Consider the following 19565-nt stretch of genomic DNA (forward strand, 5'->3'; position numbering starts at 1 on the left):
TCTCTACATTGCGCAGCTGAAGAGTCTCTACAGCTCATTGTGTTAACTAAAGAAGTCCCTCCCCCTCTATTTACAATCCTGGGAAGCAATTACAACACTGCATTCTCTTCCGCCTCCAGTCCCCTGGCCTGTACAAGCAGGACCACGGGTTACGGCTGTCATTTCGGGACAATACCTCGCATCAGAGGTGTCGTACAGTGCCGTTTTGTTTTTTTATCAGGCAAAACCCAGGGGCTGTATCTCATTCAAACACTCGCATATAAATTCAACTAGTGGCAACCTCGAGGCAAAGGTACTCTGTAATGAAAGTAATCTTGAAAGCATGGTGCAGGCTCCCCATTCGCCACGTCTCCAATGACGAGGTGAAAAGGGGAGTAGCCAAGTAAATATTCCCCATGCACGCCCCATTGGCAAGTAATATGTCTGTCAAAATTGCACATGGGGAATATCGCTATACCAGGCGTAAGTGTCCGTACGCAATAAAAAAAAAAAATTAATTAAAAAAAATGGCTGTATGCAAATTGCATCCATTAATCCCACGTTCAGACCAACTATAATGGCTAAACCTTGGTTAATTGCTGCCCTAACAGCGGCAGTGGTGTTAGCCAGTTGCTGCCTGTCAATGGAGTGTAACAAAACTTTAGAGTCACTAAATGTCTGGCAACTAAGACTAATCACCACCAAAATTCATATGTATAAACTCTTGTCCACTCCACTTACACCTGTAACAATAATTAAAAAAAAAGATCAACACCGTATTTTCAAATTTGTGGAGGCAATAATGGCTTTCCCTCAAAAAGGGGCTCACATTATGTCAATAAAAACCCAAGTACTGTGCCAAGCGCTTTTATATTTTCACAAGTGGACAAGACGAACGTAATTTGAATTTTGGTGGCGATTGGTCACCGTTTTTCAGGCAACAGAATGTAACAAACGAAGCCAGGAAACTATTACAATGCTTGCCTCCTTCAATGATGTAGTCAGCCTGATGCGTCAATCAAGCAGTCTCATCCCAAATTTGGGGGCGTTATAACATCTGCGGAAAGTAGTCACGAAAAACCCTTAAAATTACTACTTTTTCCAGGAGGTAAATTATAGTGCTGACATAATTTTTTACATATGACCTATTATATAAGTGCAGATGTCCTGCTCAATCAAGTGTCTCTTTAATACAATTTCCATTCATTGAGATGGGGCACTGATGATTTGAGGAGCGAATTTAATTCGTATCTCAAAATACCACTGTATTCTATTGTAGAAAAACATTACATAAGTGACAAGCTGTGCGCTTCCCACCCATAATATAAACATGAAACATTTCCCAAGAAGTGTCAACACTACCATACGCCATAAAGCAAACACAGAACGTCATGTCGCATTTACAATACATACAAGTCACAATGATAGCCATAGTAACGACTGCACATTCGCCATGTAAAATTGGGGGAAAGATGTGCGATTTGAGCATCAAAAACTGGATTACAAGACAAAAGGGTGTAGGTAGAAAATAATTTTACTCACCGGCATCATTTTAGCTTCGTACCGCATTTAGCCACACCACTGGCAGTTTCGACGAAAGCGGAGCGACTTTAATCCCAGCACAGCTCGTGAAGCCGCTTTGGGCAAGGAGACTTTCTCCTCTCCGTAAACCCCCGCCGTCCTGTTATTAAAGAAGAAAATTATGTAAACAATTCTTTAATATTTTCATAGGAAAACCAATATATCCAGGCGACCTGTTGCAACTAATAACATGGCCTCCTCCGCTACGAAAAGTTTCGACTAAACAACTTTGCACACATTCGCTACGACTCGAGCTCGGTGAACGCCTTTAAAAAACAACAACAACAAGTTTTCTCACTTTGGCGACAAACGGCGTCTTCTTTATATAAGTATATTCGGTAGCATTGAGTGTGTTTTTTAGATAAGACTTACCCGTGAAAAGACGATGGGAAAGAGCCACAAACTCCGTATTAGTGTACGGCGCTGCTCGCTAGCTCGCAGCCGAGCCCAGAATGACGTGACGTGGGAAGGAGGAGGAAGAAGAAGAGGCTGTGGAATCCAAGCCCGGCCCACCTGGCCGAGCGGCGAACAGCCAAAACATATTTTAGATATTTTAAATGTATTTCATCATTATACAAACAAATAAATAAATACATACATAAATGGCACTTGTGTTTTTTTTTGTGGTAAATTGATTCAATAAGTAGATATATGGAAGAGAGGGGTTCTTTAAATGTGAACATTTCTGTTAAAAAAGGAAATAAAATATAAGATTTATTCTCCTGTCTGCTCCTTTATCAAAATTTGCGTTTTCAAGTCAACATATGATACCAGCAATATTTTCTTACAGTAATTTTCAATAAAAACTACATCTCCCAGAAACGTCCTTGCTTCTACAGCAAGCGAAAGGCTCAAAAAGTCTTGTGTGCCACATTTTCTGCACGTTGAGTCTGGGTGGACGTCGCTTCCGACGGTGGAACTGGTGCTTTACGGCTCGTCTAGTTGTAAACATTAGCCCGGTGCTACGTGGACCATGGATGAGCATGTAGCCACCATGTGTGAGCAGCTTATCAAGGCTGTGAACGTGACCATGGATGCGGAATCGAGTCAAATATACCGGCTGGAGGCCCTAAAGGTAGCATCGTTAACGGTTGCTAGCTCGTTGCTACTAGCCGGCAGCTAAACGTGTCATATAGTTGAATGACTTATAAAAGCTGCGGTGTTGTTATGAAGTCAAACACTTTCGCAGCAGTAGACTTAGCTCATTAATGTTGTTAAAGTGGATCTTCTGCTATACGTACTGCCAGTTATTTGCCAGATGTTTTAAAAGTTAGCTATCTTGCTAACATCGTTCCATTACGTTCATTCAAACGCCAGCGTCACGTGGACCATGATAAAAAAAAAAAAAAATTTACAGCATAAATTGGATGGATGAATTGATGGAATGAATTACTGAAATAAGCAATATAATGTTAGTTAACTTATTATGCTAACTTGTAGCCATTCAGTTGTAAGGTTTTACTTTTGTGGTTACTTTATTTTAACATATGTTGAGAACTTGGGATGACATGACATGTCTTTTGACAGTTTTTCGAGGAGTTTAAAGAGAAAAGCCTACTGTGTGTCCCGTGCGCCTTACATCTAGCAGACAAATCCCAGCCAGCTGTAATCAGGCACTTTGGCTTGCAAATTTTTGAACACGTCATCAAGTGAGTCTCATGATTAACTTTAAGGGATTTAAGATTTTAATGAAAATGCACATTTGCAATAAGCATCTTTTCCCCTCGCAGGTTCCGATGGAACGATATGCAACAACAAGAGAAAGTCCAGGTCAAAGACTGCACCATGCAGCTCTTGTCAAAAGTGAGTATGATGTGTTGGTGCACTTAACTGTAACAGCTAGGTTTTGATCTGACGCTTGTTTGCACTCAGGGTACACATTCGATCCTGGAGGAGGAAAGCTACATCAAAGATGTCCTCTCACGAGTCGTCGTGGAAATGATCAAGAGGGAATGGCCACAGAATTGGCCGAATATGCTCAAGGAGATGGAGACTCTCTCGAGCGAAGGGGTGCGTACAGTTCAGTGAACCTCCTGTGATAGCAGGGGATAGTGATGGCGGCGGAACACTTTGCTCTTGAATGGCGTTGAATCCATGAGTCTAATAATATACATGAACAACTTGGGATGTTGGGACTTGGGAGCATTGTGGACTTGGTCTTAAATTAAATTCCAAACGGAATTAAAAAGTATTAAATTCAACTTTGCTCTGGGAACACTTTAACTGTCATTTTAAAAGTAGTTAACATTGTAACTTTGAAAGTTTGTGATGAGATATATGCTGAACTTGACTGTTGTGAGGTGTGCTGGTGTCTCATGGAAGCTCACACATGAGGGTGGTTCATCTCTAGGTAATACAAGTTTTAAAAAAGCTAAAAAAATAAATAAAATAAAAAAAAAAAAGCGTACTCAAAGTTCATACTTTATTCATGAAACTGACACCATTCACGTAGGAAGCCCAGACGGAGCTGGTGATGCTGATCCTGCTGAGGCTGGCGGAAGATGTGATCACCTTCCAGACATTGCATCAGCAGCGTCGCCGAGACATCCAGCAGACGCTCTCGCAGAACATGGAGAGCATTTTCAGCTTCCTCATGACCATTCTGCACCTAAACATCGAAGAGTACCGGAAACTGGTAAAATAAGATGTTGAAAAGATAAGATCTTTAAACTTGGAAAAGCTGCATTAATATGGCTAAAATATAAATCTGGTCTGTTTTATTTAGAAAGGGTCGCCAGAGCATGAAATGAAGGTGAGTGATTTTTTTTTTTCCCCCCATGTTGTACTATTATATTTCTATTTCAAATAATTTCTCCCCATTGAAATGACTGAAAATGCCATTATCTTTTCCAGCATCCCCCAAAAAACACTAATAAAAATACATTTTAGGAATATTAGTCATTTTCAATTTTTATTCCAGATGATAAATAACATACCTGTGAGTAACATTTTTCTATATGTGTCACTGCAGCGTTTGTATGTAAATGTCTGTTAGAATTTTTTTTTTTAGCCTGTCTATGACCATTTGCATTTTGTGTTAGCGTTAAGCTAGCTGACTTTTAAACGTTCCATTGTTTGATGAAATGCAAAATGTGTAATTCTTTATGTTTGAACATCAGATGGCAGTGGCCATTAACAGCTTAAAGCAAGCATAGAGTAATTGTTTACAATCTGCTGCTTGTTGTGAAGTTCGCTACTCCTATTTAGTGCTCACAACTCAAGGCAAAAATCGGCCAAGCGACAGCTTGTTTCCTGAAAATCTTGTAAGGTACCACTGTGGTGTAAATGGGGTCTCTGATAATACCACAATGGAAAATTGAGCGACAAGGAAAAATGCTGACTTTACCATGTAGAATGGCCTTTGAATCAAAAACGATGTTCGACAAACTTCACTGATGAAGGCCACTGTGTGTTATGTCAGGCCAGGGCTCACTGCAGAGTGGCCGTGGCGACCCTGAGCACGCTGGCCGGCTACATCGACTGGGTGTCTCTGGTGTACATCACGTCTGGGAACTGCCGTCTGCTGGAGAGCTTGTGTCTACTGCTGAGCGAGCCCGAGCTGCAGCTGGAGGCGGCCGAGTGCCTTCTCATCGCCATTAGTCGCAAGGTTCGACACAGCGGGAGAGATGTTGGGTATCGTTATTATGGATTTATTTATTTATTTATTTTTTATACATGTGTGTGTTTTTGTTGTTGTTTCTTCACAGGGCAAACTGGAGGAAAGGAAGCCGTTCATGCTGCTGTTTGAGGACGTTGCCATGAATTATATTCTTTCTGCAGCCCAGTGAGTGTACTTGTGATTCTCATTGTGCTCCCTTTTTAGTATTTAGCGATTGTTTCAACCTGGTGTATCTACTTCCAGGTCAGCAGACGGTCCGACCTCTGAAACACAGTAAGTAGAATGTACAGATGTTGATGTGTGGTTCTACGTTAACAGTTGCCCGGGGCCACTACACAAAAGTAATATTTTCTTAATCTTAACTATTACAATATAAAGATGCTAAATATGAAATAATCATTGAAACTTATTGTATTATATTATGAATATACAGCGCCATAGCAGGTTCTGGCAGGGCTACAACCCAAAAAGGCTTAATGTAGGAGGACCTTGTGATGTTTGTAATATTACGTTGATGGTGACTGTGTCCCTGTATTGTAGGCCAGTTGTGGTGGTGGAGCGGCGCTACATGTTCCTCAAGAGGCTGTGTCAGGTGCTGTGTGCACTGGGAAGTCAGCTCACCTCACTGGTGGTACGTATGGAAGTCTTTTTAATGTGTTAGATGTGTGCTTGTTTGCACCACGCACTTTAGTTCTGTTCACTGCACTACAGTCGAGAGTTGTGAACTGTAATCTGACCACTTTGGTTGGCTACATACCAGGAAAGGTGCGCTACTCTTGATGTTTTCCAGATGAAGTTGAGATTTATGCCAATCATTACCTAAAATTAACCACATAAACGAAATGACTAAATGTTATGTAAAATGTCTCCGCAGGGTTCTGATGTTAAAGTGGATGTTCCTGCAAACCTCAGCAAGTACTTGGAAGCCTTGTTGGCTTTCACGACGCATTCCAGCCTGGTAAGATGAAATGAATGGCGAGCTGTTACATGTTAGCTTGAAGATAAAATTTGGGGAGTGATTAGACCATTGTAACGAACTTTTATAGAAATATTTGAATTGAATTTGTCTTTTGCGCCACAGTTTCTGAGGTGGTCCACTCAGCCTACGTGGGCGTCCGTCTTCAAACACGAGACTCTTTGCCAGGAGCCTATTGTTTTAGAAATGAGTATCAAGTTCCTCAGATCGGCCATAAGCAACTTTGTCAAGGTCAGCGTGTTGTCATTGTTACAGTGCTTTAGAACCAGCGCGGCTGTTTATTCATATTTTGTTTTTTCCGTCCAGACGGGTTTCCCCAGCAGGAACGATCACCCAAGTTGTCAATACTCGCGTGTGGACTTTGACAGTGACGAGGATTTCAACGTTTTTTTTAATTGTAAGCGTTTCTTCTGTTGAAATATGAGGAATTGTATCCCTCTGTAAATGTCATGGAATATCTTGGATATGTGTCGCTCTCCCCCTTAGCGTTCCGGGCGCACCTAGGAGAGGACGTGAGGTGCGCGTGTCGCCTCGTTCCCTTGGAGGCTTTTCAGATGGCCGCCATGTCGCTGCAATACCAGCTTAGCAACGCCACAGGTACGTACTTTTGCTGACTGCTCCATTCATGCTTTAATCAGGGTGCTTAAATTATTGAAAGTGCTTGATTGTTAGTTGTTTCACACAATTTCAGGAAGTTTTGTGGGATACGAGATTTCTATTATCATATCATAGTATTTCTCAAAATGTTGCAAGAAAATGGTAATAAGTCCTCAATAGTCTTAAACAGTCTTTATTACTTTGAATTGTAAAAAGCCTTAATTTTGTGTGTGGGGGTGAAACTACAAAAAATAAAAATTAAAGTGCAGTGTGACAAGAAATAAATATTCTAAAGTTACATTTTTTTGTAATATTGCAGCTTTTTTTCCCTTGGAAATTTGACTTGTTTTTGTACTTTTTATTTCGACTAAGTTCTTTTTTTTCTTTTTTTTCTTGTAATAGGACTTCATTTTGGAAAATTATAATTATTATTTTATGTAAGATTCTGTATTTTTTTCTTTTTTTAACTTATAAACTACGTAAATGAAAAGAAAAAATGTCTGGAGCAGAAGTAATACTTCCAGCACGAGAAATGTCATTTTGCTCCATAAAATTATGAGAAATAAGTTCTAACTTAACGATATTTATTTCTCATTGCATTGCAACTTGATTTTAAGAAAATGATGATTGTTTTTTAAACATATTTCTCATAGTAGAACTTTATTCACCCCAGAAAAGTGTGACTTTCCTCCAAGAATGTTTTTTTGTTTTTTGTTTTTTTTGTTAGATTCCAATTTTGTTGTCTCAAATCTGCAACATTAAAATGCAAATTTTGTAATTACACCAGAGGAAGTTGCACAATGGATGCAGAAATCATGATGTGCAAAGTTTCATTATTTACGTTATATTGATCCTATGCCGTATCCTTTATATTTCCGATTTTTCCTTTTAAACATATTACAAAAAAAATTGTGTTTTATGGTTCCTTTCATTTCAATAGGTTAAGATAATTTGAGATATGTGCCACTGTAAGTGTTTGATGTGATACTCGCGCTCTTCTCCACGCCAGTGCTCGAATGGGATGCCGTGACCGCGTTCATGGAATGCGTGGTGCCACAGGTCTTGAAGAGTCTCGAGGAGGAGGTAACGGATGCAGCTTATAAACCTGACAAGGCAGTAGATGGCTCAATACTTTTGAATGTGACTGTGCAGAAGTTGCCCGTGGACGGGAGTATGGAGCTGCTGCAGGCTGTGCTGAGCTTTAACACCCAAGATCCTCACATAGTGTCGTGCGTGCTCACCAACGTGTCCACTCTTTTCCCCTTCGTCAAATACAGACAGCAGTTCCTGCCTCAGGTCCTTTGCAAGGTCAGTCAACGGCATTGAATGTGCTGTCGTAGCAGAGGCGACTTCATATTTCACTCACATGATTGCAACTTATTTCTCGGAATATTCAGATTTAGCTCTCTTAATATTATAACTTCATTCTGAAAAAAACGTTCACTTATTCTCACAGTACAAATTTCTTCTCACTGTATTTCGGCTCATGTTGTATTCTCATTTACGATGCCTTGCTAAATTCCGACTTGTTTATCATACTAAATTCCGTAAAATTCCTCTGTTGATTAGTGTGTACCTCTGTTGTGGTCCCCATCATGATTGATGATGAAATACGTCAGTTGCTCTCCTCAGGCTCCACAATAATTTAGACGGATGCGCCTGTCCGATCACTACGACCTTGCCGCATTGCTTCACAAGTCGGCCAATCTGTTTGTCTTGCCATTCATGGATTTATAAACCAATTGCCCAGTAGAGCGAATGTCAGAAGGCTGCAGTCATCGACAATAAGGACCTTGACGTGTGTCCTCCACTTCCACTACTAAGCAGGATCATATGCAGACATGAGAGTTGGGCTGTTCTTGTACCTCGTACTGCAGCAGGCACATGAATGCGGGAAGCTCCGTGAGAAGAATCCATGAAAACCGAGAGCGTTAGCCTCGGAAAACAGCAGGGTTTTATTTTTATTTTTTTTTAGTTAACTGGCCTAAACCTAACCCATCGGAGTGCAAATTTGAATCCAGCTTTGAATATTTGTTAAGCAAATATTTAATAGTGTAAGCGTGACTAATCACACATGATGCACAACATGGGTTCTAGCTGACAGATGGTTTAATGGCATCAACAGAAAATGAAGACTGCACTTAAATTCAGCTCTCTTCACAAGCTTCAGTGCTGCTCTTTTGGTTAGCAGCTGCCACTATTTGGGGGAATTAGCTTTGTAACTTTACTTCTGAGAAGGGGATGTTATATTTATTGTGGGAATATTCTGATCGTTTTGCAAAATGGTAACATTCCTCCTTACCTGTTTGGCGTTGCAGCTTTTTGAGACTGTTTCGTTTGGGGCTGTGCAGGAAATAAAGGTAGGCCATATACACACAATTGTAATAACTGCTTTTTCCACAACATGTAGATTAAATACTGAAAAAAGTCTACTAAAAACACAGGTACCACGCACCCGAGCTGTAAACAACGTGAGGAGGCACGCCTGCTCCGCCATAATCAAGATTTGCCGAGATTATCCACAGATGATTTTGGTAATTTAGTTGAGTCAAAGTTGAAGTATGCCTACGAGTGTATATTGTGTGCGGGGGGGGAAAAAAAATCTGTAGTTTGATTTTGATTAAAAAAGTTAAACTTGCATGTTTTATGAAGATTCTCTTCACACACTGTTGATTTAACTATTTCATTGTGTAATCATTTTTAAGATTATACCTTAGAAAATTTACATTCTTAAGAAATCAGATATTGTTTCTTGTGTAAATATGTGTAGAAAATAGGCTAGAATTGGCCTTCGGAAAAGTATTTTATGAATCTATGTAATAGTGTGCTTTTTAAATTGAATACATTTCTACAGTACTGTAAATCATTGATATTAAGGCTTTAACATAAAAAGTGAAGCACTGACTGTAAAATGTTGGTACTTGGAGAGCAAAGTAAGCCATTTCTTTTTCTCCGCCCCTTGTCGCAGCCTTGTTTCGACATGTTTTACAACCAGGTGAAGAAGATGTTCTCCAGCGACGCCACGCTTACGTTTATGCAGAAGTGTGCCCTGATAGAGTCTCTGGTGCTCATCAGTAATGAGTTCAAGGACTTTGAGAAGCAGAAGGTGTTCATAGATGAGCTGCTGGCCTCCGTGATGGCCGACTGGACCTCGGACGCCACGAAGCAGTGCGTTTTGAGTCGCTTACAATTTTGAAGTGTTTGCATTTTGAGGCTTTTTGTTCATTGAGTGTTGGCACTGCTTCGCCTCCCAGAGTGCTTTCCAATCCCGCCATGTTCCTATCCTTCATTGGAGCCGATCAAGTAGTCAACGAGCAGCGCCAAGAGGCGGAAGTTGCCGGCGCCAACAGGGGAAGGGTAAGCGGTAGCATATCTTATTAAATTGTGTTTCCCAGGGGACTAAGTCAACCAAGAAGAGCATCCGCTAATGTTTCCTTTCCGATCTTCTCCCAGCTGGGCTTCTGTTTGAACGCCATGCTGGCCGTGGTGAAGCGGGCGCGCTGGCCTGTGGACCCGGAGGCCGCCAAGGCCGGAGGCTTCTTCGTGGGCCACTCGGCGTCAGGCACTCCCATCTACAGAAACCCCTGCGCCGCCCAATTTTTAGCCTTCCTGCCCAACCTTCTGGCTCTTGTCAAGTACGTGCCCGGAGATTCACCAAGCGGCTGAATGAACGATTTTAACGGGTTTTCTTCCATCTCCCCACAGAACTCAAAACAGTTTGTTTGCGCCAGAGAACAGAGCTCGCCTGAGTGAGACATTTACCAGAGCGTACGAGCTGACGGACGGAGAGAGGAATCTGGTTCTCGGTGAGACTTTACAATGTTTGGCTCATGTGAGCATAGCATAATTCCAATCTTATGTTCTCCAGGTCTGGCTCAACCTATTCAGGATACGTATGACGCACCATCCTTGAAAACAAATCTGGAACGAATGCAGTTCTTTTTCGCCCAGCTGTACGACAACTGGTAAGTAAAGCCCCGCTTTTGAGTGTCTCTTCCTATATTTCTATCCTCGTGTTACCGTTCTTCTGTTCTGCAGTTTTCAAATCCTGGGAAACGGAGGACTTTCCCTGCAGCAGGAGTTCCACAAGATTGATAGGCTGGCCGAAGAAATATCCGCCTCGACTTTCTTCTCCCTCGACCACGTGCCGGACTACAGACTTCGCCCTGTCATTCATATCCTCTTTTGCTCTGTTTGGTGGTTCCTTTTGATAATGCCTGCACAGTTTAGTAGCACGCAATCATTTTTCTATAATGCTTATCCTCATTAAGGCCACAGTCAAGCTGGAGCCTACTGTTTCTCAGCTTACGTTTCTGGTTTGGTTGCCCACCGATAGCAGGGCACATATAGACAAAAACAAACTCGTAATCACATCGTAGGAAAATTTAGTCTTGAATAAACCTAACATATGAAAACTGTAAGGGCTGGCAATTTATTAAAAGACCAAAAAAAATGCTTTTTGCAAAGGATAAGGGACTGTGAGCCCTTCTGCGAATAGCAAAAATCTGCAAATCGACACCGCTCCCAAAATGGGTTTGTAATTACAGATGCCACAAGTTAGCGGCAAAGCACTCGAAATGGATAATCATGAAGCTTGAACACCAGCGGTGTGGCTCAGTGGTCTGGTGTTGGTCTCCCAACCCAGAGGTTGTGAGTTCGAGCAAGATATGATGCTGCGTCATCAGTAGGTAAATGGGTAGTCAAAATTTAAAGCGCTTTGAGGGCCTTGTAAGGTGGAAAAGCGCTATATAAATGAAGTGCCATTGACCATACATCTAACATTTACGCAACAATATTTACCAATGTTACATAACTGAGTTCGTAGAAGACATTTTTTTTAAGTGTTGAACTCTGACACTCTCAGAGTAACATTTTGATTAATGGATCACAGTAGACCGTGAAGGCCTGTGCTGAATAAGTTTCCGACAAGGATCTAAACATTTCCTTAACAGTTGTTAACGCTTGTTTCTAAGGCAGTTGGTGCTCTCGTGTCCTGCAGAATACAACGACAGTCTCCTGTGCCCCCTGCTCGGCCCGCTCTTCACCTACATGCTGCAGGTTTTATATTTTTGACTATAAAGTCCATTATGAAGCTCCCGTCAAGCCATTTGCTCACTCTCCTGACCTTTCCTTTTTTTTCTTTTTCTTCGTGTAGCGTTTAAACGTGAAGTGGCAAGCCATTATCCAGAGAGCTTCTGTCAAGTAAGCCTGCACTGAATATTATTTTATATCGCAGTGTGTTTAAATATTCCTATTCTGGATGTGTTCTGTTGAATATGTTAAAAAACACCGTTTTTTGTTTGTTTTTTTTGCCAGTGGTGAGGAGGAAGAGGAGGAAATAGTGTGTCAGGAGAGTCAGGTGACAGAGGAGATGTTGGAGGAGCAGCTGCTGCGCCTTCTCACCAGGGATATGCTGGACTTCATCAGTGCGTTTCTTTACTCTCCGCCTCTATTTATTTTATTTTATTTTTAAATGGTTTTACATTCTAAATAAATAGGGATGGGCATGATTGACTATGGGGTGAGGGGATGTTGGTCAGTATATGGGCAATTTTATTTATTTTTTATTTTTTTTGTATGTGATGTTTTGGGTGTGACTTGTGTATTTGGTGGTGTGTGAGGTTTGTGTTTGCTCTGTTGTGTGTGTTTTGTTCTTTTTAGTGTTTGTTGATTTTGTAACGCTTGTCATTTTCAGCTATAAGCTGCATTTCACGAAAAGCGGCCGAACCTGCTGCCAATAAGGAGGAAATAGAAGGTGAGAATCACATCTGGCATAAGGAAAGCATTGATATGCCATTATAAATGGGGCTTGACAGTTTAATTGGTCAACTGGTATTAGCTCTTTTCAAAATCATATTAACACACCACAATAATAAGACAAAGATAATGACAAAAAAACAAATCAGCCGATTTTTGAAAATTTTTCTTTTGTAACATTAAACATAGACTAATGGTCAAAGTATTGCAAAACCATCACAGATGTTTTGCCAGTTCATGTGTTTGTAGTTATATTAATGAACCAAAAAATGTGTGTTAGTCATTTTATATATATATATATTTTTTTTAATTAAAGGCTGATTAATTGGTTATAAGTGCCCCATTTTGTACTCAGCATCTGCCCCGAAAATCTTTATTGGTCGAGTCCTAATTATGAATAAATGATACAGTACCGTAATACATACAAGAAATGCAGTACATCTAATCACAAAAAATCCTTATTATTTTGGTCTTTAATATTTTTATTTGCACATATCGATAAATGAGTAAATTCTAAGTGCGCTTCTTTAAAATGTACCTTGTTCAGAGGACGACGCCATGATGGATGCAACTCAGGCGTCGTCCGCCGCCCCGGCCACAGAAGAGCTCACCGAGCTGGGGAAAAGCCTGATGAAGGATGAGGTCAGAGCTGTCAGATCATCGATATCACACATGTGAACACACTGAACCCTCAAAATGATTTTCCCTTTCTTTTTTTGTTTCTTCTTTACGCAGAACATCTACATGACCCTGTTGTCCTTTTCCTTCACCTCGCTATCGTGGAGGGATGCCAATTACTGTCATCGGGCGGCTTCCATAATCTGCTGGACTCTTCTGCGGCAGGCAGGAGAACCTTTTGAATTTCCGCGACACACAGTTAGATTGATTATGACTCTTTCCATGGAGTGGATACGCGACAACAAGCGACTGTTCCGTGTGGTTTTGTTCTTGTGCAGGTGATGGGATTCAACCTTCTTCCAGAGGCAGTCTCTTGGTTCTTTATCAGCGTCCTCAAGGCCCTGCAGACGCACGGGCAACACGAGGTCTGCAACGCCAGCCTCTCTCAGCTGGCCATGCAAATCTACGACAACCTGGTAAGGCCAACACACTGTGTGGGCAAAAAAATGGCACAGTGTTGAAGGAGTTCTGTACTTTGTTTCTTTAATGCATCCTCGTTTCATTCTTTAAGTTCACCAGTTGTTTCTTCCATTCATTTCACGTCCTTTTGTCATCCTCTGTCCTTGATTTTCATAGGTCCCTTCTTTCTTCCTTGCAGTAATCTTACGTGGCTTCCTTCTTTCCTTCCTTCGTTCTTTTTCTCTTCCATCCTTCTTTGCTTGATCCAGCTTTACTACATTCTCTCAACTCTTCCTTCTTCGCATCCACTTTACTTCAGTATGTTATCGTTTCCTTCCTTCTTTTTCCTTCATTCAATGCATCCGCTTCCTGTCTTCATGAATCATTCCCCCAATTCTTTTCATGAGATCCTCATTCCCTCATTCCTTTCCCTATCCGTTCTTCTTGTCCTCCCTCCCTCCAAGCTTTCCTTCCTTTATTCATTTGTCCTTCCTTGCTTTCTTCTTTCCTTCAGCCATCATCCCTCTTTTCTTTCCTTTCCATCCCTCTTCTTTCCTTACACATTCATTTCCTTGTCCTTTCCAGTTTCTTTCATTCCTTCTTTCTTTCTTACCTTCCAATCCTATTTTCTTTCCTTCATTGCTTATATGCGTCATAGTTTTGAGCTTCCTTCCTTCCTTACAAACTCTTGTTTGTTTTTCTTTTTTCTTTCTTTGTTCTTTCCTTCCTTCTGTCCTTCTTGCTTTCATTGTCATGTCAGTCCTTCCTTCCTTTTCCCCTTCTTTCAAAAAGTTCATATTATCTACTTTAGGCCCAACATGTCCAGTACAACAAAGAATAGCCGTGTAACTCGTTCCTGTCCTTCCTCAGCGCCCTCGCTACATTGAGCTGCGGGCGTTGATGAACCAGATCCCCAACATCGATTTGGAGTCCCTGGACATGTACGACCGCAGGCTGCTGGAGCCCAACACGCAGAAGGTCGGCGAGAAGAAGAGGAGAGAAAAATTCAGGAAGCTCATCGCTGGCGCCGTTGGGGTAATGTCATATCTGGTCTTTAGGTGGCGGTGTTGCCTCAGTGCTACCACACAAACGACATCACGGCAGAATACTGTCATTAACCCATTCACTGTGAGCAAATTTTAACGCATTCTCCCATGTTGCCAGCTGTTTCAGAATATTTTGGCTGACCTTTCCAGAACCACAAAATATTGTGCTCTGTGACAATATAAGGACTGAGCCGTTTCACCAAAGAACACCAGTTTCTGACCAAAGAAGAAACATCAAGCAGAACAGTAAATTTGACCTTAATAGGTTGTCTTCTTTGACACCTCGAACTATACAAAAATTAAAGCAAGACTGGGAGATTTTGATGGCAAAATAATAATTTAATATTTAAGACACAGCGTGAGCGATGTTGACTCACCGCATTGAATGTCAGAGCCTTTTTTTTTTTTTTTTGGTACATATAGTGTTCCTCATTCTAAACTTGTTCAATTCAACCTGTAGGCATTTATCTCCCTCCTACTATATGACAAGATTCACCCGCGAATCTTTTTCTACCCAAAACCTGTGCTAATCTCAACTCCAAAACGATGCAGCGCCACCATCTACAGGGGGCTGTTTGTCATTACAGTGTAGAAGTTTGAATTTCACCCTCTTTCACGCCTACCGTTTGGAAAAACTACTTGATGAATATTTACAGTACATCAGTGGCAGTAAACAGTTGGATTGACAAATTTAAACATCCTCAGCAGTGAATGAGTTAACTTGACACATTTTTGGTCCCCACCCATAGCATGAGAAACGTTGCTCTGCAGAGTGCTTCAATTTTCCTGAGAGAGAGAGAGCGGGAGAGTGAGAGGGGGGGAAAAACTACACATTTAATAGGCTTCTCTCTCTTCCCTCGCCAACAGAAAGCTCTCTGTCAGCAGTTCAGGAAAGAAGTTCACATCCGGAATCTTCCATCTCTCTATAAGAAGGTGAAGCCAGACAAGGATGTGCTGAGCAGCGACGAAACGACCGGGCTTACGGCTCTCTTCGACCCGGAGAATAACACTTTGTAGGAGGAGGAGTGGGGCAAAGCTTCTCTAACAAACACTTTTGGGACTCGAGGTGCGCTGCAACTGCAACCAATATATTGTTAATTTAAAAGTCTATTTGCCTACGCCATTTATTTTTTATTTTTTTTAAACCTTTTCGGAAAACAAGAATGAATTCTGCTAGCAAGAAGGGACCGGGTTCCTCAAGTCAACCTTTGCAGAATTACTATGACCCGAATGACTGACCTACACAAACGTAAAGAAAATAAATTTTTATTATCACATTTATTTTTTATTGATATTGTGATAGTAAGTTAAAAATGAATTAGGCTATTATGCTATTAGGCTAACGATATCTTGTCAAGTGTCACGCCGCCGCCTATTATTACTATTATTATTACACAGCAATTCTTTTTTTTTCAAACTGCGAAGCAAGCTTATTTCACTGAGGAGTAATATTTTCCCCTCATCCACACTAATCAGCTCAGATGTGTTCACATTACGTTTTGCATCAAAATTGTCAGTACAGTGTGTTGTATTTTAACAAAGGAGTCATGATGTACTCACTTTTTTTTCTTTTTTTTAAAAAAAATAATAGAATTGTACTGGATAAATTAATACTTCTGGATCGTCTGTTATTTGGTACCTCATGTAGAACATTTCCTATGTTTGTTTAATGGAAATGGTTTAATAGTAAAATAAGCTTTTTTTGTATTGTATATAAAGTACTTGGTATTTGTCAATTCTAATCAGCACCCCCAAGTTCTATTTTTATGTTCTGTCATGTTTTTTTTTTTTTTATTACAATATGTGCCAAACCATGTTTAAACAAGGCCACATAATAACAAACATGTTCACGAGTTTGTTTTAAAAAAAAAAAATCCAATAATGCTTTCCTATTATGTTCGAGGAATTGTTTTTAGGTATTATGTTAATTTGATGTGCTCTGTTTTTAATGAGCTGTAAAATGTAAAAATTATTTTCTTTTCATTATGTAGATTTAGTTTAGCATTTTTGCATTATTTTATTTTTATTATTATTTTTTTTAATTTTCCCTTTTTTTGTAAGCATGCAGAAAAAGGCAGCTCAACTGTTGTACCAAAAAAAAAAGGTGACTCAGATCCTTGGAACATTCATGTCAGTCTCTGGTAACTGTCCGTTTAAAAAAAACAAAAAAAAACAGAAAAACAAAAAAGAAAACAATTGCTTGTTAACACTAAAAAAGATTATAAAAACAAAGGGGAAAGCCTTTGTAAAAGTTCATTGTGATTGATAGTTTGCTTTTGAATAAAAAGGAAAAGTTTTTTTTTGTCTTTTTCTTTCTTTCTATCTTTGAGTCAGGGTTTCATTTGCAGGTTTTTGTACATGCTCAATGTGTATTCGAAGTAATCAGTGAAGAATTCTATATTTCACAATATATGTATTTTTTTCTTTAACTTTCGTGGGTGAAATGTGGAAAAAAGGAGGGGGGTAAATATAGAGTACAACTACTTTGGCCATCACAGAACTTCATACAGGATGTCAGAATCTGAATTATGAACATCGAACCCCAAAACTTTGATGTGATAACCAACCACCATTGCACCAGTGCAACTATGATGTAATGTTATAGTGGTTTCAGTTTTTTTTTATTTTTTTTTTTACTCCAGTGCACTTTAAGTACAGTTAAGTTGTCTTTTACATTTTTAATCTTTTACAAATATTTTTCATACTTGGTTAAACGTTTAAAATTTTATATTTCTCCTATATTTAATTTTAGTACTCTGGTATTGCAGCTTCATCACACATTTTCAAACTGTACAAAATTTTGCAGTGGCTACCAAAAATTGTAAATGTTATTTCAATCATGATGGTAGTACGTGGAGATGCAATAATTTTTTTAGGTAGTTAAAAAAAAAGTTTGAGAACCACTTGAATTGTGGACACCTCATTCATATTAAAAAATGAGCACTAAAATGTGTTCAAACATTGCAAATTAGTTGTTTTAATCTTTTTTTAACTCCAACAATATAATACTGCAAAGCATTTTTGGAGATGGTAGTCTACTTGGTGTAAAAAGTACGAGTACAACTGTCCTACTTCACCTTGACTTTTACCTCATCCTTTACCACCTTGACGGGAACAACCATGGTTGCCTAGGAACCACAACATTTCCGGTCCAGTCAAATGAGCTAATGGCAAACAGGTGAGTTCAACTCGCCTAGACGCCTACAAGTCTTCAAAACTCGCTTTTCTGACCTACACTAGTGAAACACGCCCTGCTAATTAGGTTAGTTCGACGTGTTCACGTGGGCGTGTTTGTTACTCGCGTGTGTGTCTCTTTTCGGAACCACGATACCCGGTCCAGCCAGCCGCCGAGTAAATATAACCGGCCAGCCTCGCCGGGTGTCGGTGAGCGACCGCCGGGTGTTGGCGGCTGCTCGCTTCGCCGTGGCCGAATTCAACCGAATCAACCCCGAGGCGCAGTTTTTGTACAGCTTGGTGAATATAATGTCAGCCGAAGTTCAGGTAAGAGGAATGGAAGTAGGCTATAAAATAAAAATGTTCACGTTTGTGCAAGGCAGGTGGCAAATTAGTACTCACAAGTTCTACAATATATGATTCAACACCTGTAAATAAAAGTACACACTTTGAAGTAACAATGCATAATTGCATGCAATAGCCATTTTGTAACATAAAGTTTCTTTTCTTTTTTTTTTCTTTTGTTTTTTTTTTTTGTGTGACGTTGCATAGTGATAGTGTAGGCCTATCAAGGAAAACTGTTACATTGTGAACTGTCAGAATTTTAATTTTATTTTTTTTTTACCGATAACTGAAAAAGCCAAGTGACTTTCATCTCTAAACTTAGTTACCTCAAGGAACTTTACGTCTTGTTTGCACAGCTGTTGAGATACGTCGCCTGTATGGTGGCTGTGAGCTTAACTGACTTCTCAGTAAACAACACTTTGGCAAATAGTTAATAATAATAAAATAGACTTTAGGCTGTTGACTGCCACTCCCAGTTGAAGCTTCAAAGTAAACAATTAGTGTTTTTAAAACGTTGCCTTCCGGTCTGACAGTTACTATAAATACTAGTTTTTATGTATGTTGTGATGTTTCTTCGGTGTTTTTATTTTTTATTTTTATGTTTATTTTTTATTTTTATTTATTTATTTTTAATTGCTGGCGTACTAATGATGATCTGAAAGAGGACTTGAGGCGTCATGATGAATCCCACTGGAGTTGTAGGCTACATATGTTTCGCTGCAGTATGATTGGCAGTCGTGCCTGAATGTAGCAGCCAATCATTGCTTGCTCAATCGTGGGCTCGTCCTGTTATGCTACCACAATGGGATCATGAAGACTCCTCAAACAGTTTTTCTTATACTGCCCCCATGTGGCGGGCACACCAGAAGGGGCAGTACAGTATTCAGTTGCAGTCTCACAAAACTGGAATTATTTTTAATTATGCTCAATAACGCCACTTGTGTCATTACTGGAAGATTCTCAAGGCACCACTTTGAGAGGGGGGGAAAAAAAGTTACATGCTTATTTTGACAAGAATAGAAAGTATAGATGTCTATTCATGTAATGAGGAAATATTTAGCCTTTAGGAAACAGATCCTTGAAAATTTTTATAAAGTAGGTACAGTAACAATGTTTTTTATTTATTTATTTTTTTTCCTCCCCTCTTTTTTTTCCTCCTTCCCACCACTAGTCGAATATTCTAAGTGATTTATTCCCAGCAGGTGGTGTCGGGCTTGAAGTATTTCCTGGTTATGCAGCTGGGTTGTGCACTGGTTTGCGGGAAGAACACATCTGCACAAGCTTGCGCTCACCTTATTCCATACAAGGTAAGTTTTAACCGTTTATATCGCCACTACAGCACAGTGAACCCTCACTATTTGCAGGAGTGAGGGAGCAAAATGCAATTGGTCAAATTTGCCTTACGATTGGGGGG

General features: G+C 40.1%; 3 protein-coding genes across 9 annotated transcripts in view; 2 read left to right on the plus strand and 1 right to left on the minus strand.

The window, feature by feature from the left end:
• Nucleotides 1-2060, minus strand: part of LOC144000889 (apoptosis-stimulating of p53 protein 2-like) — a 28557-nt gene extending 26497 nt beyond the window's left edge. For both annotated transcript variants that reach the window (XM_077494640.1, XM_077494638.1), the window contains exons 1-2: nucleotides 1933-2060; nucleotides 1522-1660 (exon numbers count right to left, since the gene is read on the minus strand). In XM_077494640.1, coding sequence (XP_077350766.1) covers nucleotides 1522-1548 — 27 coding nt within the window. In that variant the 5' untranslated portion in view covers nucleotides 1549-1660; nucleotides 1933-2060. The remainder of the gene's footprint in view (nucleotides 1-1521; nucleotides 1661-1932) is intronic.
• Nucleotides 1413-16928, plus strand: xpo5 (exportin 5). Of its 2 annotated transcripts, none has more exons than XM_077494637.1 (33): nucleotides 1413-1496; nucleotides 3088-3209; nucleotides 3291-3363; nucleotides 3433-3570; nucleotides 4013-4195; nucleotides 4286-4312; nucleotides 4982-5167; nucleotides 5268-5344; nucleotides 5423-5452; nucleotides 5720-5810; nucleotides 6054-6137; nucleotides 6261-6386; nucleotides 6462-6552; nucleotides 6642-6752; nucleotides 7762-7835; nucleotides 7905-8060; nucleotides 9071-9112; nucleotides 9197-9286; nucleotides 9721-9920; nucleotides 10007-10109; nucleotides 10206-10387; nucleotides 10458-10558; nucleotides 10621-10717; nucleotides 10791-10926; nucleotides 11712-11810; nucleotides 11908-11954; nucleotides 12069-12178; nucleotides 12448-12507; nucleotides 13057-13151; nucleotides 13245-13352; nucleotides 13466-13603; nucleotides 14457-14621; nucleotides 15500-16928. In XM_077494637.1, the coding sequence occupies exons 1-33, from the start codon at nucleotides 1452-1454 to the stop codon at nucleotides 15647-15649; spliced, it is 3537 nt and encodes a 1178-aa protein (XP_077350763.1). In that variant the 5' UTR covers nucleotides 1413-1451; the 3' UTR covers nucleotides 15650-16928. The 2 variants fall into 2 exon arrangements, with proteins under 2 accessions (XP_077350763.1, XP_077350762.1); XM_077494636.1 differs by lacking the exon at nucleotides 1413-1496 and adding an exon at nucleotides 2436-2635.
• Nucleotides 16929-17884: 956 nt separating this feature from the next.
• efemp1 (EGF containing fibulin extracellular matrix protein 1) overlaps nucleotides 17885-19565 on the plus strand; it is a 53964-nt gene continuing 52283 nt past the window's right edge. For 4 of the 5 annotated variants that reach the window (XM_077495054.1, XM_077495061.1, XM_077495055.1 and 1 more), the window contains exons 1-2: nucleotides 17885-18133; nucleotides 19354-19458. The gene's annotated coding sequence lies outside the window, so the exon portion shown is untranslated. Of the gene's footprint in view, nucleotides 18134-19350; nucleotides 19459-19565 lie in introns of all 5 variants that reach the window. The other variant, XM_077495057.1, reaches the window with a different exon arrangement.

The sequence above is a fragment of the Festucalex cinctus genome, chromosome 14 (genome assembly GCF_051991245.1).
Source record: "Festucalex cinctus isolate MCC-2025b chromosome 14, RoL_Fcin_1.0, whole genome shotgun sequence".
Classification (NCBI taxonomy): Eukaryota; Metazoa; Chordata; class Actinopteri; order Syngnathiformes; family Syngnathidae; genus Festucalex; species Festucalex cinctus.

Bases quoted from the DNA above. Each gene is read 5' to 3' on its own strand.
- xpo5 (XM_077494636.1), top strand. From the start codon at position 2,534: ATGGATGAGCATGTAGCCACCATGTGTGAGCAGCTTATCAAGGCTGTG. The intron at 6,387-6,461 runs GTCAGCGTGTTG...TTTTCCGTCCAG, and splicing joins CCATAAGCAACTTTGTCAAG to ACGGGTTTCCCCAGCAGGAA. The intron at 12,179-12,447 runs GTGCGTTTCTTT...TGTCATTTTCAG, and splicing joins GGATATGCTGGACTTCATCA to CTATAAGCTGCATTTCACGA.